At 34.8% G+C, this 19,960-nt stretch overlaps 1 protein-coding gene across 16 annotated transcripts in view; it reads right to left on the bottom strand.

Moving 5' to 3' along the window:
- The window catches only part of LOC145263147 (putative monocarboxylate transporter 5), a 643,731-nt gene that overhangs the window by 267,372 nt on the left and 356,399 nt on the right, over positions 1 to 19,960 (bottom strand). The window contains exon 1 of one of the 16 annotated variants that reach the window (XM_080120123.1): positions 15,061 to 15,265. The exons of 13 other annotated variants lie outside the window; for them this stretch is intronic. In XM_080120123.1, coding sequence (XP_079976249.1) covers positions 15,061 to 15,072 — 12 coding nt within the window. In that variant the 5' untranslated portion in view covers positions 15,073 to 15,265. Of the gene's footprint in view, positions 1 to 11,618; positions 11,773 to 15,060; positions 15,266 to 19,960 lie in introns of those variants that run through there. 2 more of the 16 variants (XM_080120131.1, XM_080120126.1) reach the window with 2 other exon arrangements.

Raw genomic sequence — 19,960 nt, 5'->3', positions numbered from 1 at the left:
CTTGATTTCTCATCAAAAGCAGAACCATCCATAAGAATCTCAGCAAGAAAAGGGACACGCCTACAATTGAAGGACAATAGAGGAGTCTTAACAGGATTAAATGAAGCAAACCATTTCTTGACCCAATCTATCTATCTATAAAAGTGAAATTGTCTGTGTGTGTGTGTGTGTGCATTTCCCTATCAAACTACTCAGTCAATTTTTAGTCTACAGACGCGAGATTTAACATAAGGGGTATTAAGATTTGGGAAAATCTTTTTAATCCGTTTTTGGCCATAAATTTGGCTGTCAAGGGGTCAAAGTTCAACGATTTGACTTTTGAAAACTCTACCAAACTCCTCTGCCAATTTTGGGTCTAAACACTGGAAATTTTAGATGTATGTTACTTGGACATGGATCAAACATTTTAATTTGATTTGAGCCCAAAACAATAAATGTTAAGGGATCAAAATTGGGGTCAAAGTTAAAAAAAATTGACCTCTGCGGTCACTACCAAATTACTCAGCAAATTTTTGGTCTAAACATTTGAAATTTTACATAAAGTGTATGCAGACATAGGGAAAGCTTTTTGATTGGTTTTTGGCTTCCAAGGGGTCAAAGTTAAAAAAATTTGACCTTTGCAATCTCTAGCAAACTATTCAGCCAATTTTAGGTCTAAACATTTAAAATTTTACATAAAGGGTATTTCGGACGACAAATATAAAAAAAATTGACTAAGAACATTAATTCCTTCACCTTAACTGGGCATTTTTCTACAAGTAGGAGTCGCTTTTTTTCGCCAATATTTTTGAAAGTCATCCCCTCTTTTCGATTGACTAGCTTTAATTTAAACCTTCGTCACTTCTGATTTGGCAATGGGCGCAACGGCAAAGACGTCACGTTTTTTTTTTTTTCACATTCTTTTCCTCTTTGGCAGTACAGGTTCGAGCCTGCCTTCCTACTACCACTTTTTTTTTTTGGACTCAACACATACTTCCAAACACCCGGGCAACGCCAGGCACCCAGACTAGTGTATGTTAAGGCAAACATCATCTCGCATGCAATATCCAGGTTAAGATTTCAAAGTGAAAATGGAGAACATGAACATTTGAGAGATAGTGTACGCAACAATATTGCAAAATTGCTGCAACACGAAGAAGATTAAAAAATACGTACAACAATATTCATTGCGCATTTGTTGCGATGCAAAGAGGATTGAGACCACATTGGCAAGGTATTGTAAAGATGTGCTTCAAATATATGGAAATCAAAACATTTAAACAAACCAAATTACATATGTGGCTCAAAAAAAGGACACCATGGATAAAGAGTCCATATGGATCATGCACATATCCAAGACATTGGTTTACTTTTTTATATTTTTCCTTTTTTGGTTGGCCATAAGTAAAAAAGTGGAGAGATAGGAAAGCTGTTACTGTAAGACAAATGTTGAGAACAATATTTGCAAGAAATCGGGTTCCTAAGACCATTGTCACGCACAACACAATAATTAAAGGTCAATATGAAGAGTACCAACTAAAGACTTAGAGATTTAAAAGTTGATTTTTATGAGTATTCGAGTTCATATTTTATATCGTTTTCATTGGTCGCCATGTTTGTTTATTGCCTTTAGATTAATAAATGAAAAATTCCGTAAAAGGGGCGTGTGTGTGTTCTCATCGAGTGGTTCCAATATGGAGGATCGATTTATTGTATTAGAAACTGTACACACATGTAAATATACCAAAGAGTTTTCTTGTTAATTTAAAAATTGTAAATGTTAGGTGACGAAACTTGAAGATTGCATATTAATTTTTTTTTTTTTTATTTTCAAAAAAAAAAAAAAAAAAAAAAAAAAAAAAGAAAAATTTGTCCGGGCAAAATTTTTGTAAATTTCGGGTGATGAAAGAGAAAGATAATCATAAACATGTATATAAAATAATTGGAAAAAGACAAATTTCAAGCCAAATTTTTAAAAGGCTAAATTGCTTTTAAAAAAACGGCTAAATTCACAAAATTTGGCCTAAAAACATCGAGTTGTTCTAAAACGAGTGATCGATTTATTAGAAATTGATATTTTTCATGCTTATTTTTAATAATCTGGTAGATTAAATCCATTCAATAATAATCCACACGTGAACCAATCTCTGTCTCCTCTCCACTATTAGAACCACGTTAAGAAATGAAAATAGAAAAAAAACATTTATCGGATACTAATTACACTGGAGCAAAGTGGAGAAACAATAAAATTAAATATAATAACAATCTACCGTAAGTTTTATGAATTACACAAACAGCGCCATTGTTAGGGAGCAATAACTCCAATTTCTTTTTGCTCAAATATCATGACAAATAAATAACAAACAAAATATTTTTCCAAACACAAAGATATTTGAAAACAAAAACATTTATTGCATAAAAATGTATCAAAATATAATTGTAAAGACATTTATTGAAAAGTATAATTTTAATAAATATAATTTTGATAAAACAGTTTTCTAATTAAAGCAACATTGGATTTTTTTACCCTAAACATTTCTGAATTAAAGTAAAATTGAATTTTTTTACCCTAAACATTTCTGAATTAAAGTAAAATTGGATTTTTTTACCCTAAATATTTCTGAATTAAAGTAAAATTGGATTTTTTTACCCTATATATATCTGAATTAAAGTAAAATTGGATTTTTTTACCCTAAACATTTCTGAATTAAAGTAAAATTGGATTTTTTTTACCCTAAACAATTTAATGATTTCAATGAAAAATTTTTTGAAAGGATTTTTTTTCGACACATGTTTTGAATTAAAATTAAATTGTCACTGTAACAAAACATAGGGCACTTCCGCATTATACGGACGACGGCAGTTTTTTTTCTTTCCTTTTTTGTGCATGTCACTAAACTGTCGCCAGGTGGCGCTTCTCGGTCAAAGAACAGGGAACAATAACTCATACTTTTTGTGAAATTCTTTCATTTATATTATTAAATCGTTCGAAACAAAGCAAATCAATTTTACTTTATAAAAGTCCAATGTTGCTTAATTCAAAGATTATTTTGTTATAAACTAGCAGGAACCCTTTAACCGGCGTTGCCTGGTGGAAGCAGGCCCCCTCCTCGTGAAAAAAAAACTACAGTTGTTGTTGTTGGTGGATAATCCCCAACGATCTAATGTTAAAAACGGGTTTCGGAATAAATACCCCTTACCTAACTTATGAGTTGTCGTCGGGGATCATTTTCAATTATAAGTTTGAGCAAAATATTGTCACAATATTTTTCTTGGTGATAGTCACAAAGTATGTGTTCAATTTAGTAGAACGTTAAAATTGAAAACTGATCCCTGACGATAAAAATCATAAGAAATTATTTAATCTGAAAGGTAAGTTTGTAATTGATGAGATAAACGTAAAAAAGTGTAAAGTGTGGAATTTCCATGTTTAAAAAGGATGTGTCAGCTATAATATCAGACCTGACCGAATCGTTAATTGTAGGCATAGACCGATTCATACCATCTAAAAAATTCCAACATAAACCTACCAGCCAGCCATGGTTCTCCCCAGAATGTGCTGCTGCTATCGCGCACAGAAATCACTTTTTCCATAGCTACCAACGTAATAGATGCACTGAGACTAAAGCTGCTTTCAGGACTGCCAGCAACCACTGTAAAAGAGTAATAAAAAATGCAAGAGAGCTATATGCTCAGTCTGTTAAATCCAAAGTAGCTGATCAGCGGCTTGGTTCCCACCAGTTTTGGCAAATAACAAATAGGATCCTGAACAGAAGTGTGCGTTCTATCTCAACCATTATCAACGGACCAGAGGTCATCTCCTCAGCTTCAGACAAGGCCAAACTATTTGCCAAGAACTTTGCAGATAATTCTACCCTATGCGACGAAGGCCATCAACTCCCCATATTTCCTCCTATAACACACAATGCGCTAGGTAACATACAAATATCTGTGCATGAGGTCGCCAAGCTAATCAAGAACCTGGATTCCAGTAAAGCAACTGGCCCTGACGGCATCCCAATTATAGTGTTAAAAAAGCTTCAACCAGAACTTGCTCCCATACTTACGAAACTGTTTAAGCGTTGCCTTAAGGAGAAGTGCTTTCTAAACCCTGGAAAACCTCATCAGTATGCCCTGTATTTAAGAACTCAGGTGATAAGTCATCTCCCTCTAAGTACAGACCAATAAGTCTCCTGTGTGTCATGAGTAAGTTGCTGGAATCCATATTAAATAGAGAAATAGTCAACCACCTCAGCAGAAATAACCTTTTTAGTGACACGCAATATGGTTTCCGTTCTGCAAGATCTACCGCAGATGTGCTAACGGTTATATCTCATAGGATTAGTGAATCTCTTGACAAAGGCTTCCTTTCTAGGGCAATTGCTCTTGACATATCAAAGGCCTTCAACAAGGTATGGCATAAAGGCCTACTTCACAAGATTTCCAGCTATGGTATAACTGGAAATGTTGTCTCTATCATTAAATCATTTCTCTCCGATAGGCTCATAAGAGTAGTGGTTGATGGACAAAAATCAGAGGCCTGCAGTATTGATGCTGGAGTCCCTCAAGGATCCATCCTGGGCCCAACTCTCTTCCTGATCTACATCAATGATCTCCCTAAACACATACTTAAATCATTCATTGACATCTATGCTGATGACACGACCATCTATGGCAACACATCAAAGGCTGTAAATGACAAAGCTCTCTCTGATTCTCTTTCCTCTGATCTCAAACGAGTGGTTCAGTGGGGGAAGACGTGGCTGGTTACCTTTAATGCATCTAAAACCAAACTCCTATCCTTACATCATCAACGCTCTGATCCCCATCTGGCATCAATTGAAATGGATGGCTCTCGTCTAGGAGAAGCCCTCATGTTTTGACAAGCTTCTGGGCTTGACCTTTACTCCTGATCTGAAATGGAACATGTACATCAAGTCTGTTGCCAAGGTCGCTGGAAAGATGGTGGGATCCTTCTACCGCTCCAGAAGATATCTCACTACTGATGCAATTCTCTATCTATATAAAAGCCAAGTACGTCCAAGGATGGATTAAGGGCCATATTGATTAAGGGCTATCATTTTTTGCATGATTGTGTGTAATCTGGAATAATAGAATATCATGGTCACAACCAATGCGAATAGGCAGAATGTTACTGGGGAGAAATCATTATTTTCGAATAGTGAAGTGTTATTGTAGTTGTATGAGTATGAGTGTTTAATCCAGTTAATAAGGGTGTTAGGTCAATATAGTTATAATGGTTATATATTTACCCGGTCTTGACTGAGCGAGTGGGAGGACTTTTCAGGTAGAGGGGAATATACGAACTACTTCGTTTATAGATCTTGGCAATTGTGATGATGTAGCTCGTAGGAAATAACAGGGTTTTATTATAAGGAGTAAATGTGTCTGTAGCTGCGTTCAAAAGTTACATAAGATGGTGGGTAAAAGTTTAGATATAATAAATTTGTATTTGGGATCTGTTATTGCACAGCTATCACAATTTCTGCAATCACAATTTCTGCAATCACAATTTCTGCAATCACAATTTCTGCAATCATAATTTCTGCAATCAAAATATTATATACAGGAGGATTATGTTTTCTTACGTAGACTTCAATAAATGTTTTTACAAAAATTAAAACTATATTTTGTTACAGTGACATTTTTACTTCAAATCAAATGTTTTGGAAAAAAAGATCCAATGTTGTTTTAATTCCAAAATTGTTTTATTAAAATTATATTTTCTTATGCAGACTTTTAAGTGTCTTCACAATTATATTATGATACATTTTTAGACAATAAATGTTTTGTTTTCCAATATTTTTGTGTTAAAAAAAAAACTTTTTTGTTATTTATTTGTTGTGTTTGACAAGAAGAAATTGGAATTATCGCCCCCTAATAGTTATCGCCGTCCGCATAATGCAGAATTGCCAAATAGTTTTAATTTTTTTGTGGCATCAGTTGAAGGGTCGGCAAAGAGAAGAGCCACCTGGCAACAGAATTTTCGTCATTTTGGGATGTAATACTATTTTCGACATGATAATTAAGTGTGTAATACTGTTATTGCTCAAAATGACAAAAAATCTATCTGCCGTCTCAATAGGTGTGTGAGAATTTTTGGGAACTTTTGACACCCTTAACACAAAACTGCGAATAAAATATACAAAACTCGTAATTTCTTTTTTTTAAAGTGGGTTATTTAATTTCTTTATAGAAAATACTTCCAAAATAAATTATTAAAGTTTTTTAAAAACTATTAGAAATATTATTTTTTATTAAAAAAAAAAAAAAGTGTTTACAAAGTGCATGCGCTTATTCAGCCATTGTTTTCTGCGTAATGAAATGAACACAACTAGAACAGGCTTCTCTTGCTCACAACATCGTCACCGCCAATGCCGCCAACACCAAATATATACGCCACGCGGACACTAAAAAATGACACAACGAGAACATGCCTCTCGTGTTCATAACATCATCGCTGCCAACACCACCATACACACGCCACGCGGACACTCAACAATCACTTATGCATACACGCATTCATTCCGCACATCTAAATTAATAACAACAAATCATTTTCTTCTCGAATTACTTTCCTCATGGGACTCTTTAAGTAAGGCGAACTTCGCCAGATAAACACAAACTTTAAATTAATCTTATTATTTTCACACAGGACTTTAACCTTCAAAACTCATTAATTCCACGAAGGACTTTCACCTAACATTTTAATCATAATGACTTTGAAAGAACTTTCACCAATTGGGTCTTTGTTTATTTATCTTACTGTTTTTGTTAAATAATAAATGTGGTGCAGAAGGTGTCGTTTTGTTTCATTCCTTTTATTATTTTGTTTCGGGCGTTGAAATTTAATTTTAATTAAACTTCTGAACCCCTACAAATTGGTGACACCCGACCGTTAAATGAGACACGCACGTCCTTCTGTACCCTACAAATTGATGACACCCGACCGTGAAATGAGACGCGCACATCCTTCTGCACACCTACAAATTGGTGACACCCGACCTTGAGATGAAACACACACTTCCTTCAACAACCCCACAGTTCAACATCATGCTATTTTCCCATTTAAATCTGAACTGCAGACGTCCGTCTATGCCGACTCCCCACTTATGCAAAGACCAGAGACCGCCAATCAAGCGAAACGAGAGCATGGATTCGTCACATTCAGACGAAGAGTTAGCGGAGCTAAAATCCACCATCAAGCAGCTTTCCAAACAATTACAAGGTTTACTAAAGGCAAAGCTCCAGCGCTCACAGCACATGTCGTCCTATAGACGAAGGAGTGTCAGCCGAAGTCGGACCTTGGAACGCAACACAACGGGTGGACACTGTTTTTTCCACAACAAATTCGGCAGTAACGCGCGACGCTGCACTCACTCTTGTTCTTTCAGTAACAGAATGAAACAGGGAAACGAGGATTCCAGGCAGTAAAGACAACAGCTGTCGCTGGACCCTCTGTCATCTATTCTATATCCATGACAGCACCCATGGATATAATTTTCTAATAGACACTGGCGCCGAGATAAGTGTAATCCCACCGCTGACCAGTCAGAAGATTACGACTCAATCGTGTCACTTGCAAGTAGCAAACGGTACCAAGATATCCACATTCGAGGATAAATCACTGACCATCAACATCGGCTTGAGGCGAACTTTCACATGGATTTTTACCATGTGACGATGCCCATAATAGGAGCGGACTTCCTGGCGAAATTCAACTTGTTTGTGGATATGAGCAACCACACATTAACAGACAACCAAACGAAGTTAGTGGTCAGAGGACTCTCCACCCGATACCAGTCAACAGGTATCAGCTCAGCCTACCTGAGGACCTATCTATCTGTTAATTACTCCAAAAATATCTGCAGCTGTCTCAGTTATTCAGGGACACGGACACAGTCTGCATAGTGCTAAGCACTACATTAAAACGACCGAACAACCAGTCCGCACCACCTGGTGCAAAAATCGGACGGGACATCCTGGCGACCATGTGGCGATTTCAGAAGACTGAATGCACAAACTGTACCGGACAGATACCCGATTCCTCACATCCACGATTTTGTGATCGGATTACAGAACGCAACAACGTTTTCGAACTTGGATCTAGTGAAGGCATACTACCAAGTTCCCGTAGCAGAGGAGGATATCCACAAAACAGCCTTGACCACACCATTTGGACATTACGAATTCACTCGCATGCCCTTCGGACTTTGAAACGCTAGTCAAACTTTCCAACATTTAATAGACAAGGTTTTCAGAGGATTGCCATTCATATTTGCATACGTGGATGACGTCCTAATTGCTAGTAAAAACCTTGACGAACATAAACAGCACCTGGATCAAATTTTCCAGAGATTATTTCATTACGACCTAAAAATAAACATTGAAAAATGCATCTTCGGCCAATTAAAAGTCAACTTCCTCGGACACACGATCGACAAGGGCGGAATATCACCACTACCCTACACCCAAAGGAATATAACAGGGAGATCAGATAGAGAGTCTGGTCTAAAAAATAAAATTATGAAGTCAGTTGAAAAAGGGCTGACTTGAAAAAAAAGTTTCGGTTTTGTTTTATGGTGTCCGATCTTTCTTAGTCAAGTGGTTATATATATATATATATATATATATATATATATATATATATATATATATATATATATATATATATATATATATATATATTAATCAAAACATAAGAATAAGCGAAGTAAAAAAAACCCACAAAATACTAACGTAAGGCAAACGAACGATGTTAAATGTAAAAATCTGAAAAGCAAAAACAAAAAAGAAAACAGAAAAACGAACGTTAAAACTTCTGAAAAATAACCCCCCCCCAAAAAAAAAACACGTGAAAAATGGCTTAAATAAGCCTGTTTCAATATTAAAATTTAAAAAATCGGTGGGTACCCGGGTGTTTTTGGGTGTGTATCGTCGGTCGGGGGTGGGGTGAGGATGTTAATGAAAACCTAAGAATAAGCGAAGTAAAAAAAAAAAAAACCCAGAAAAACTAACGTTACGTGAAAATGGCTTAAATAACCCGGCTTCAATATTAAAATTTAAAAAATCGAAAAAAAAAGACATCTTACACCACGATTCGAACCCAAAACGTTTAGATAATGACCCAACGCTCTAAGCAAATGAGCTAACACGACGCACATGAAATTGTGTCAGTTAAATCAGGTTATGACGTCGTCTGACGCATGCGTAGAATCGATCTCGTAATGAGAGGACGGTTTTTGCTGACCCCCCCTGTAGAAAAGTGTTGATTTCAGGGTGAATTTGGCCAATTTTTCGATATTTGTCGGGCGAAGGATGGGGCTTTCATATGAGACCAAGTTTGTCAATTTTTGTTCAGTCTGTCGAAAGCTTTTAGCAGACATACATACATACATTTTCGCTTTTATATATATATATATATATATATATATATATATATATATATATATATATATATATAGAAGAACTTTGTGAAAATCATCATCTCAAAAATAGGTAAGAAATATATGTATCAATATTTATAGAAGCACTTTCGTTCATACAGAACTGTCTCTCTCTTTATATATACCTGTTTATGTCTCCAATATGCTATCTCTTACAACATGAACACTCCTAAGACTCTAATCTCTCACTAAAGACTCTCACAAATATGAACAACAACAACAAATAACATCAGTCCTCTTCTAATAAGAATTACATAACATATACGAATATTTGGTACCCTTCTAGAAATACAACCGAGTATATAATATGAGTTTTCCGAGTACGAGTTTTCCAGGCACCTTTTATGTGATTTACCAATCTGGTCTCGAGCAATATGCCGGATTACTTTTATTTTAATACGTCGTTTTAATCAATAACAATATTATGTATTTAATTGTCACACCGAAAATTGTAATATGTCCAAAAATTACGAAAATTTATCGAATAGAAAGTTATTTATAGTTAAAAAATAAATTTTACAGAAAAGTGGGTAAAATTGCATTTTTCTAGACGTTAAAAAATAGACACACACGGGACATAACCCGGACAAATATTTTAGATTACTTGTTCATGGCTGCAATATTTGTTTTCTGTAGGAATAAACTTTAAAAATACAATTGTTCTACTTCGATGAATTTTCGAAATTTTTGGATGCAATACTATTACCCACGTGACAATTAAGTATGTAATATTGTTTTACTTAAAACAACATATTCAAAAAATCGATTCGTCGATTCTATCTTAACAAACACCTAAATCCTAACGTAAAAGTTTGATCTTAACCCCTAACATAATTTGGTTTTACATACGTATGTTTTTAGTGTCGTCTGCCTTTTTTACATTTTTTCGCGGCTTTGAAATTTCGTATCGTGTAACTCAAGCAAACATAAAACAGATAAACAAATTCAGTTAACAGCCATAAAAATGTTAGAAAAGTTACATATGAAATCGACCCCCCCCCATTTCATCATCACCACCATCATCATCATCTATTATTTCCCGATAAGTTTGTCGGAGTATTCACAGATAATCGCATAACATAAACATAAATAAATAAAATAGAAAAAAAAGTAGAATTTCATTTTTTTAGGATAGGAAGTGCATTAACCGAGAGTGGATAACCGATAATACCAACATTTGACTAACTTCCCTAAAAAGTTAAAATGGCACATTAAATCTATATGCGAAACTGATTCCCCACTCTAAATTCTATATGTTCTTTACTTTTTTTGGTAAATGTTTACTTTAACTATAACAGAACACCGACCAATAAAATTTAGTTCTTTAAATATTTTCGGGGTCACTAACAACGAATCTGATATTCAAACCCGTCGCAAATTTACTGTTTGCATGATATTAACCCCCGAACCCTCGCACTATCTTGTGCCAACTCACCGCCATCGTTTATGCTATTCTTACATGATGCGTTCGCGCATGGACGCGCGTAGTAAGGTGGCTTGTCACATTGCGGAAGAATTTTTTAGCAGACATTTAAAATAACAATAAAATTTTCAAAAACAAAAAAATGTGGTTCATTTTTCTGTGTTACGTAGTTTTTGATGCTTTTTAATTGATCTAAAAAATTAAGTTTTCACGAGCGGTTTACAAAAGCATTTTTATTTTTCGGGTTTTTTTTTTAGGGGGGGTTGTACAACATTTAACAGGTGCTTCTGCAATTTAATTTACCGTTTTTCCGTAAGTAAGCGCCGACATATACCGAGCACTCAAGCAGAAGAACTGTTTAATTTTTCACAAAAATTCTGTTAACATTGGGGAGTAGGGCGGGTGGTGTCGCAAATTAAAACATGTCTGAAAAAAAAAATAAAACTTAAATATGTTTGCAAAAAAAACAAAAAAAAAAACATGTTTAAAATTAAAATATAGCAAAAACATTTATTTTTATTTCAAGGGTGCCATTATATATATTTTGTGCTTTCGTAACTGGGTGGACATACATTAACGCAACCTATAGGCAAACGGAGGAAACAGGCTCTCTCTTTCTTCCGGATTACCTAAGTAGAGTCTCACTTGGGAGGGGGAGAGAGCTGAGAGTGCCAATCTACAAAATTACCAAAAAATCATGATAACTTGATATATAATAAAACATTTGCAAAATATTTAGATATACTTACCCAAATCTAAAGAAACAAAAATTAGTTCTTTTTTTGTGTTGCTTCTTTCATGTGTCCACCTATCTGCTATCTGAAACGAAAGTTTTAGGTCGACAAGGACAGATAAAATCCCAACGTAAAACGTGCATTGCAAATGGTTCGAAAATAATGTAATCACAATGTCTATTTTTAATTACCATTGTTGTCGTATGTTGAAAGATATGGGGGAGGAGGAGAGGCACTCTGTACGCACACGAAATTTGCCGTGACCAGACGAGCGAAATTCTCCAAATCCTGCAATACCCCCCCCATCTACCCCGAAGGAGGAGATAATTCCGGGAAAGATGGCCTTCTGAGACTGAACAGAAACATATTCGATATTATTGTAGATTAATACACCCAGCTGAATAACTCCTCTCCACCTTCACCACATATGCGCACAAAAAATAGATTCTACTATTTAGGCGATTATATATAAACACCCTCTACCATTTAGCGAACAAAAAAGCAATTATTTTATGGTTTAGTTTAGGGGATCAGTATCGCATATAAATTCAACGTAAAATGATCCATTTCAGGTCATTCTAGCGTTTTAGAGTACTTAGTCATTTTTCCATTTTTTTTTTCTACCATTAGAGTTAATTTTAAGGAATTACGTATGGCTTTATGATTCTACCGGTCGAACTTAGTGTTAATGGCAAAAATAAATAAATAAATAAATAAATAAATAAAATAAATAAAATAAAAATTAAAAAAATAAATTTGTTAACAGTCCTAAAAAAGTTTGAATGTCCGTAAATTGAGGATCATTTTACGCTAAATTTATACACACAACTGATCCTCCACTCTAAATTCTAAATTATTCTTTACACCAAAGTTTTCAGAGTGTCCAAATGTAATCGCCTCCAAAATAGTATAATCTCATTTTTTTTAAGGGGGTGGGGTGATTTTACAAATTGACCACATATTCTACTGTAGATATTTTAACGGTTGTATCTGAGCGCATATACCATGTATTGGATAAGGCGGTCAAAGTTAGGACTGTAGCCCTTGATATATATAAGGGTTTTGACAAAGTCTGGCACAAACGGTTGCTAATGAAAATTAAATCGTATGGTATAACTGGACGAATATTAAATATAATTAGATCCTTCTTAGACAATAGGACCATCCAGGTTGTCATTGATAGACGTACATCGAAACAGCATAACATTAATGCAGGAGTGCCTCAAGAGTCGATCCTTAGACCACTATTATTCCTGATATTCAAAAACGAACTCCCTGATAATATTGTGTCCGAGATGGGTATATTTGCTTATGATAAAATGCTCTATAAGACAATGGCAGAATCGTTAGAAAATTACCTCCAGACTGTAGTGAAATGGAGCCGTTAATGCTAATAAAAAACTAAGCTGTTCTCCTTTAACAATTACAAGAAGTTTTCCCAACCACCGATATCCAATGACAGGGTTGATATGATGCTTTGTGTTGGATGCTGGAGGATACGGTAGGTTGACGACTCTCTCTCTCTCTCTCTCTCTCTCTCTCTCTCTCTCTCTTTCTCTCTCTCTCTCGCTTCAATGTGGTTTCCTGCCTGAAGTTAACTCATAAGTTAATAACAATGAATGATTGACGCAGACGTTATAAGGATTAATTATTCATGAGAAGAAAAGTAAAATAAGTACAGTTATCAACCGAAAAGATATAAATAAAAATATAGATTATATTTTTATTTGTCTTGTAGTTTTCGATTGTTAGTCAAATGGGGCCTTTGTTTTCTTGTTTTTAATCAACCGATTTTTTCTTGCTTATTGGTTGGTGAGTGAACGAGTGTTTTTACATGGGATTGAGTGGTGGACAGCAACATGGGCTCTCAACAACGGTGACCACCAAATAACTTATTTTTCCTTGCTCTGCAGTGTCTTATAAATGGAGGGGTGGTGAAGGTCTGAGCGGATTTCTCATCCAACCAATCCTTATTCATCACATCATAATCTGGTTCGGCCTGATTGGATAATTAGCCATCTCACCCATACACACTAATTAGGTAACTTTTCATTAGTAACAAAATTTCCATCAACTATTTTCTCATGTACCAGGCAACTCGGCCTTGATCCCTTAAGACATTTTTCAAGTCTAACCATGGCTAGATACTCCAAAATAATCATTTTCACAGCAATATTATTTAATGTTCACGAATTTGTTTTTTCCTTTACAAAGGAAATGTATTTCATATCAGTGATCAATCATTTTCTCTTTCCTTTTCCAACGAGCAGAGTTACTCAGCGTTACATAATTAATGAACTCTAATTCAGCTCTCATTAGTCCTCCCACCTCCGGAGCAATTTTCGACCATTATAGTTATTTTAGATTTTAGTGCTGGAATCACTTTTTGATGATAAATCTAGCGTTAAAATAATCACCCATTTCTTGACCATCGTTAAACTCCGGGAACTTATATGAAATAAAGGGCGCTTCTACACTATTAAGACAAAATTTCGGAAATCTTAATACTGAATTTCACATAAAAACAATAGTATCTACATATTCCTCATATTTTTAAGATGATTTTATCAAAAAAATATGAAAATCGATTAGATAGAAAAATATTTAATAAAGAAAATAAAAAATTTGAAAGAAAACGATCGTAAGACACAAGAGACTTCAAAAGGGAGGTAATTTTCCGTTTTGATTGAAACAAGATAGTAGTAATTTTTCACCTGCTAAAACGATTAAAGTTGTTTTTTTTAATAATTCAATAATATTCAGGTAATTCCGACTGCATAATTTGGAAGCTACCATTGTAACTTATTAGAATTGACAAAAAATCAATTGAAACCATTTTTTTATCTGAAAACTTCATTTATCGACTACAAAGTCTTGTCCCAATTCTGTAGAAGTGCCAAAAAAGTAACCAAATTTTGGGAGGGTTATTTTTATTGTCTTCTTTTACAACAATAACTTTTTTTTTAGAACTTTTTTTTTCACAGATCAGTTGTTTTTTTCTATTCGCTTTTTGTTTATTCAATTATTATTTTATTTCTATAATTGCAAAGTACCTTTCAAGAACAACATATAAGTCATACTGTTTTTTGTTTGTCTTTGGCTCCACAATTTCTGTAAAATAATGAATTCATTACCTAAACTTTTGCACGTGCTTTTTTTTTTCTTTTTTGTGTAGTTTTGAAACTCTCGTCTTCTGAATGTATAAGCTATAAACATGCTTTTACCCACATTTTCGAGCCCCAAACAAGCACAGTTCGTTAACCCCCTCCCACTTCACTTGTATTTTTAAAGAAAACGTGAAAAATACAAACAAATTACGAAAGGTCTAAAAAGATAAATACAAAAACATATTTTTAAGTACATAAAAAAGCGAAAGAAAGAAACCACTTGCACGCCAAGTCTGAAAAGTAAAAAACTGAAATAGAAAAAAAAAAAAAAACTGGCTAAAATTAGTTACCCTCTCCCACATGCGCACAACTGTCGATGGTCGATTCTCACTTTCACGTTCAAATTGGTTCCTATACAGGGTGGAACGATAAAATTGTCACCCTAGAAAAGACGATGTGATTCCATTTCCATTCGATGAAAACTGATTGGCCAGTTGTGTACAAACCAGAAGAGCGATATGAGCCTTCTATCATGTCTAAAAGTGACACAATGTTCAATAAGCGAGATCAGAGATGCACCACTGTACACCTCATGCTCTCTACCATGTTAATTTATGACAGTAGGACCATTGCCAGCATCCTCAAAATGCAAATCCGGACAGTTCAACGCTTAAGGGCACAACTCAGCAAAGTTTCCGGCCACGGTTATGGTCTTCGATATGATTTCAAGTGAGGGCCTCATCATGCCACCTCACACATACAGAGTCGGTTTGAAAGTCAATACCAAAGTGTACCTGGATGTGCTGAAAAGTGTGGTGATACCCTGGTGTGTGGCAGCAGGACTCGGCATTTAGTTCAAGGTTTGACTTCAGAAGGAGTGCTATGACTTTGTAAGCTTCTCTCACTGCCCTCTCTTTCTCCCCCGATCTGAACCTGCTGGACTACTTTGTTTGATCATACGTCAAGAACATCACCAACATAACCTCCCACAACACCAAATGATCGCTGCCATTCGCCAAGTATTCGCCGAGCTCCTGTTGTGTAGCAGGGACTCATATTAAAAGAGATATGATGGGGACATTCATATTGACTAGAGACGGCAAAGAGAGAGAGAGAGAGAGAGAGAGAGAGAGAGAGTTCCCTATGGGCACCGAAACGGCTGCCCGATCTTTTAAAAAATTTCACAGAAGGTACTTGATGTGTCTAGGAGTGCTCTTACATAGTTTTTTTTTATTTATTTATTTTTTTTTAATAAGAACACCTTTGATTAAAGAAGGAAATCCGATTTTGATCAAAGTTAACATTTTTATACAACCTAACATCACAAGTGCACGCACAAGCAGAAAAGTCCAGCCTATAAAATCAATTGTAGATTATTTTATAAGACAAGGGTGCATTCGTAATGAATATTTTTGTTTAGAGCACAATTGAACCATAATACTCGACATTTGCATTTTAAACTTTAATTTAAGGTATTAATTTACAGATAATTTTATAAAATCAATAGCATATTCTCTAGAGTGCAATGTAGACTAGATTGTATTGTGGATTAAGTCACTGCATAAATGCACGTGAAGCTTTTTCCCAATACACTGCAGGAGGGGGTCCGTAACTAGAGTAGCCAATCACTTGATTTGATTGAAAAATGGGCAATTTTACTGATTTCGAATAAAAGTATGGAGGGTGGAATAGTTGTTGATTTGGTCTCCCTGCTAGTAAATCCATAAACCCATACCTATTCTAAAACTAAAACTCATACTACCTTTGTTGGAGGGAAAATTCCTTTTAACAGGTTGTTTTTATTTACAGAAATGGAAAAAAGCCTAAATCAGACTTCAGAGTTCAGACTGTGTTTATATATATACTAGCAGGCTGCCCAACGTAGCCCGATCGTAAAATACACATAAATTTGATATTTAATTTATACAGATTTCGCATTTATTATTATTAGAGCCAATATTCTACTGACTGTTGTATTGTACCCAGTATAGTAAAAAAAAAAAAAATTGGAAAGAAATAAGACATGTGCATGTGAGTATTATGTTTTTTCTAAACAGTTCATTTCTTGCAAGTAAAAAAAGTACTCAAGCTGAGATCGAAACCAAAACCTAAAGACAGTGAGTTAAGTATGATAACCATTAGGCCAGTTTGCCACAATCTTTAAAAGTGTTTTTAAACCTACTTATTCTTAACATAGAGTAATCTGTCATGTGAACGATTCACGTATGCGCAGTCGTGAAACAGTTAAAAAACAGATAAAATGTCTCCCAAATAACAATTTTAAAATTTTGCCCCCTTAGCAGCCCTTTTTTCCAGATTAAAAAAGATTAAAAAATTTTCCACATGTCTGAATACCCTATACACCATATTTCAAATCTGTAGATCAAAAATTTGTTAAGAGTTGTCCTCACTCATACACACACGCATGCGCATTCTCACTTTTATATATACTAGAAGGGGACCAGACGTTGCCCGGAATTGAATGATGATCAACACATGTTCCACCCTCCATACTTTTATTATCCTCGAAATCAGTGAAATCGCCCATTTTTTTAATCAAATCAATTAGAGACCTTCCCCCAGCAGTGTACCTGAAGGAAGGGCGAAAGTGACTTAGTCCACAATATGTTGCAGTCTCAATTGCACTGTAGAGAATCTACTTTGTAATAATCCAAATATGTGTAATCCAAGTTTGTAGAATAGTCCGTTTGCAATAAGTCGAGGAATGAAAAGAAAAATTATTTAAATCCGTTTTTTTTTTCTTTATGGACAATTCAGACGGTATAACGACTCTCATAGCCGGTAATAATGGTTTGTATTATTACAAACATCTTGGATGACTACACACATTTTGGATTTTAATCTGAGTCTTCTTATGGGAACATTGTCCCCTATTATATTTTCATGGTGATAATACTTGACCTCTTCATTTCTTTCCATCCGTTTTTTTTTTATCCTTGACTTTTAATTTATCCTTTTATTCAAAAAATTATTTTCCCTCCATTTTATGAACTCTTTACACAGAAAGTTTTTCTGTTGAATTTATGATGAGCTTTCATATAATGCTGTTTCAATTAATGCTGTAGTACCAGCAAATTCATAGCTCCACTATAATATTCATTTACTAATATCTTTTCTCTGATGAGAAAAACGCATTTGAAACTCTGCGGATTAAGGAAATTCCAATGTATCTTATTTGAATATCCTGTCGAACAATAAATTCATGTAAAAGATATTTTTTTAATCTTAAATTTGTATTCATATATATATGCATATAAAATATATATGTATATATATATATATATATATATATATATATATATATATATATATATATATATATATATGGCGATTAAGCTTAATCGTCATATATATTTTATAACTTTCTACCTACGTATTGAGCACTGTTGAAGTAAATACTTAAAGTTTACACATAAATTTATACTTTCGTATATTAATTTATGTGATTAAATGAAGTAGTTATATATATATATATATATATATATATATATATAAATATAATATAGTAGAGATTTAGAAGGCTATCACAATGCGAGGAATGAGATATAGTCAGTGTTGGTGAGAGAAGACGAAAACAAGTGGCGATTTACAAATCAATATGTACATACATATATGTCTTTATATACATATATACATATATTTATTCAGTTGTATTAAATACAAATGTCTTACTTGTTATGTCTGTGACAATATCCATAATATATTTCGGGAAAAAATTCCCCTTTTCAAATGGTGGACATGACAGATTGATTCAAAACATGCTAGATGATGGAGCGGAAAATGAATTGAATGGCTGTGTGGAGCCTCGGAGCAAATGTAAGGAGTGATTTATATGTATGGCGTGTTTTAGGTAATCAACATATTTTTTGTTCCTTTTTTATATAAAGTTTTTGTATATATATATATATATATATATATATATATATATATATATATATATATATATTAGTTTATAACTTGTTGTTTTTGCGTAAGCTTTTTTAAATTTTGTATATTCTATGTCTTTATTTTTTTCTGCTGATGTATTATTCATTTATTTGTTTAATTTATTTACGTCCTTGCTTGTTCAGTGGAATGACCTGGCGTATCTAGGTCACACACGTCGCTAGCAGGCTTGTACGGGTTAACTTTTGAAGGACAGAAGTAGAAGGAGGATGTGAACGAGGAGGGGAGGGTGTGTGCGGGATAGGGTGCTCTTAGCCGATTGTTGGGGTGTTTAGGTTAGGGGGGTGTGGTTGTCAGGAATAGGAAGATAGGTGGGAAGTGTGGCATTGGATTGACTTTCCTTTGGAAATTGTTATTTTATTTATTTTAATAAAACTATAAGTGGTTATAGATGGAACATTTTTTTTTCTATTTAATTCTTTATTATTATTTGTTTATTCATTCATTTATTTATGTTTGTTGTTAGTGTTTATTTGGGTTTTATTGGTGGGTTAGCTTAAATTTTTTTTTTCTTTATATTGGTTTATGTTACTTCAGTTAACTATTTTTTAATATTATTTTTTTTATATATATTGCTGTTTTTACTTATTTATCTAATTTCATTTTTTTTATATAATTTATATGGGAGGGGGCTTGTAGTAAGGCCCTGTCTGGATTGTGAGTTGGTCATCTTGCATATAGTGGTTCAGGAAGGCCAGCCTCTCAGCGTCTCGATGACACTTCAAGTCTGGCATTCCCAAGCCTCCCTCACAGTGTCTTCCTCTGTTCCAAAGAAGCAAGGAAAAGAGTTCGACAAGAGCTGTTAGGTACTGTGCAGGCAGGGGAAGTGCGGCCAGTCGGTAAAGGGTGAGAGGAAAGACGTAAGTGGCGCATGCCTCAGCTCTACCCTTTAAGGAAAGTTTCCTAGGAAGCCACGAATTGACTGCAGCCTCCACCTTTGACCGTACCTCCAATCAATTTTTGTCAAACTGGAGACCCGGTCCAAACCACACGCTGAGGATCTGAACCGGGCCATCCGTCCAGCTGAAGGGTGCCGGGAGGTTTGCGTTGCCACTCTAGGCGCCCAACCGCAGTCCTACTGACTTGCTGCAGTTTATCTTGGTCCCTGTAATTCTTTCGTACTGAGCGAGTGCCTCCGACACGATCTCAATGTCTCTGAAGTTCGACACAAAGACCGTGACATCATTATTGAATGATCCTGAGCCACCAGGTATTGTAATTCTGCGCACGGCCGAATTTGCCTCCCCACGTCTCAGCTTGTGGAGCAGGGGCTCCAAAGCCAGG

This window comes from Euprymna scolopes, chromosome 38, assembly GCF_053919585.1.
Source record: "Euprymna scolopes isolate OS-2025 chromosome 38, ASM5391958v1, whole genome shotgun sequence".
Taxonomy (NCBI): Eukaryota; Metazoa; Mollusca; class Cephalopoda; order Sepiida; family Sepiolidae; genus Euprymna; species Euprymna scolopes.
Note: the sequence above shows the minus strand (reverse complement) of the source record. Positions and strands in the feature narration are given on the sequence as shown.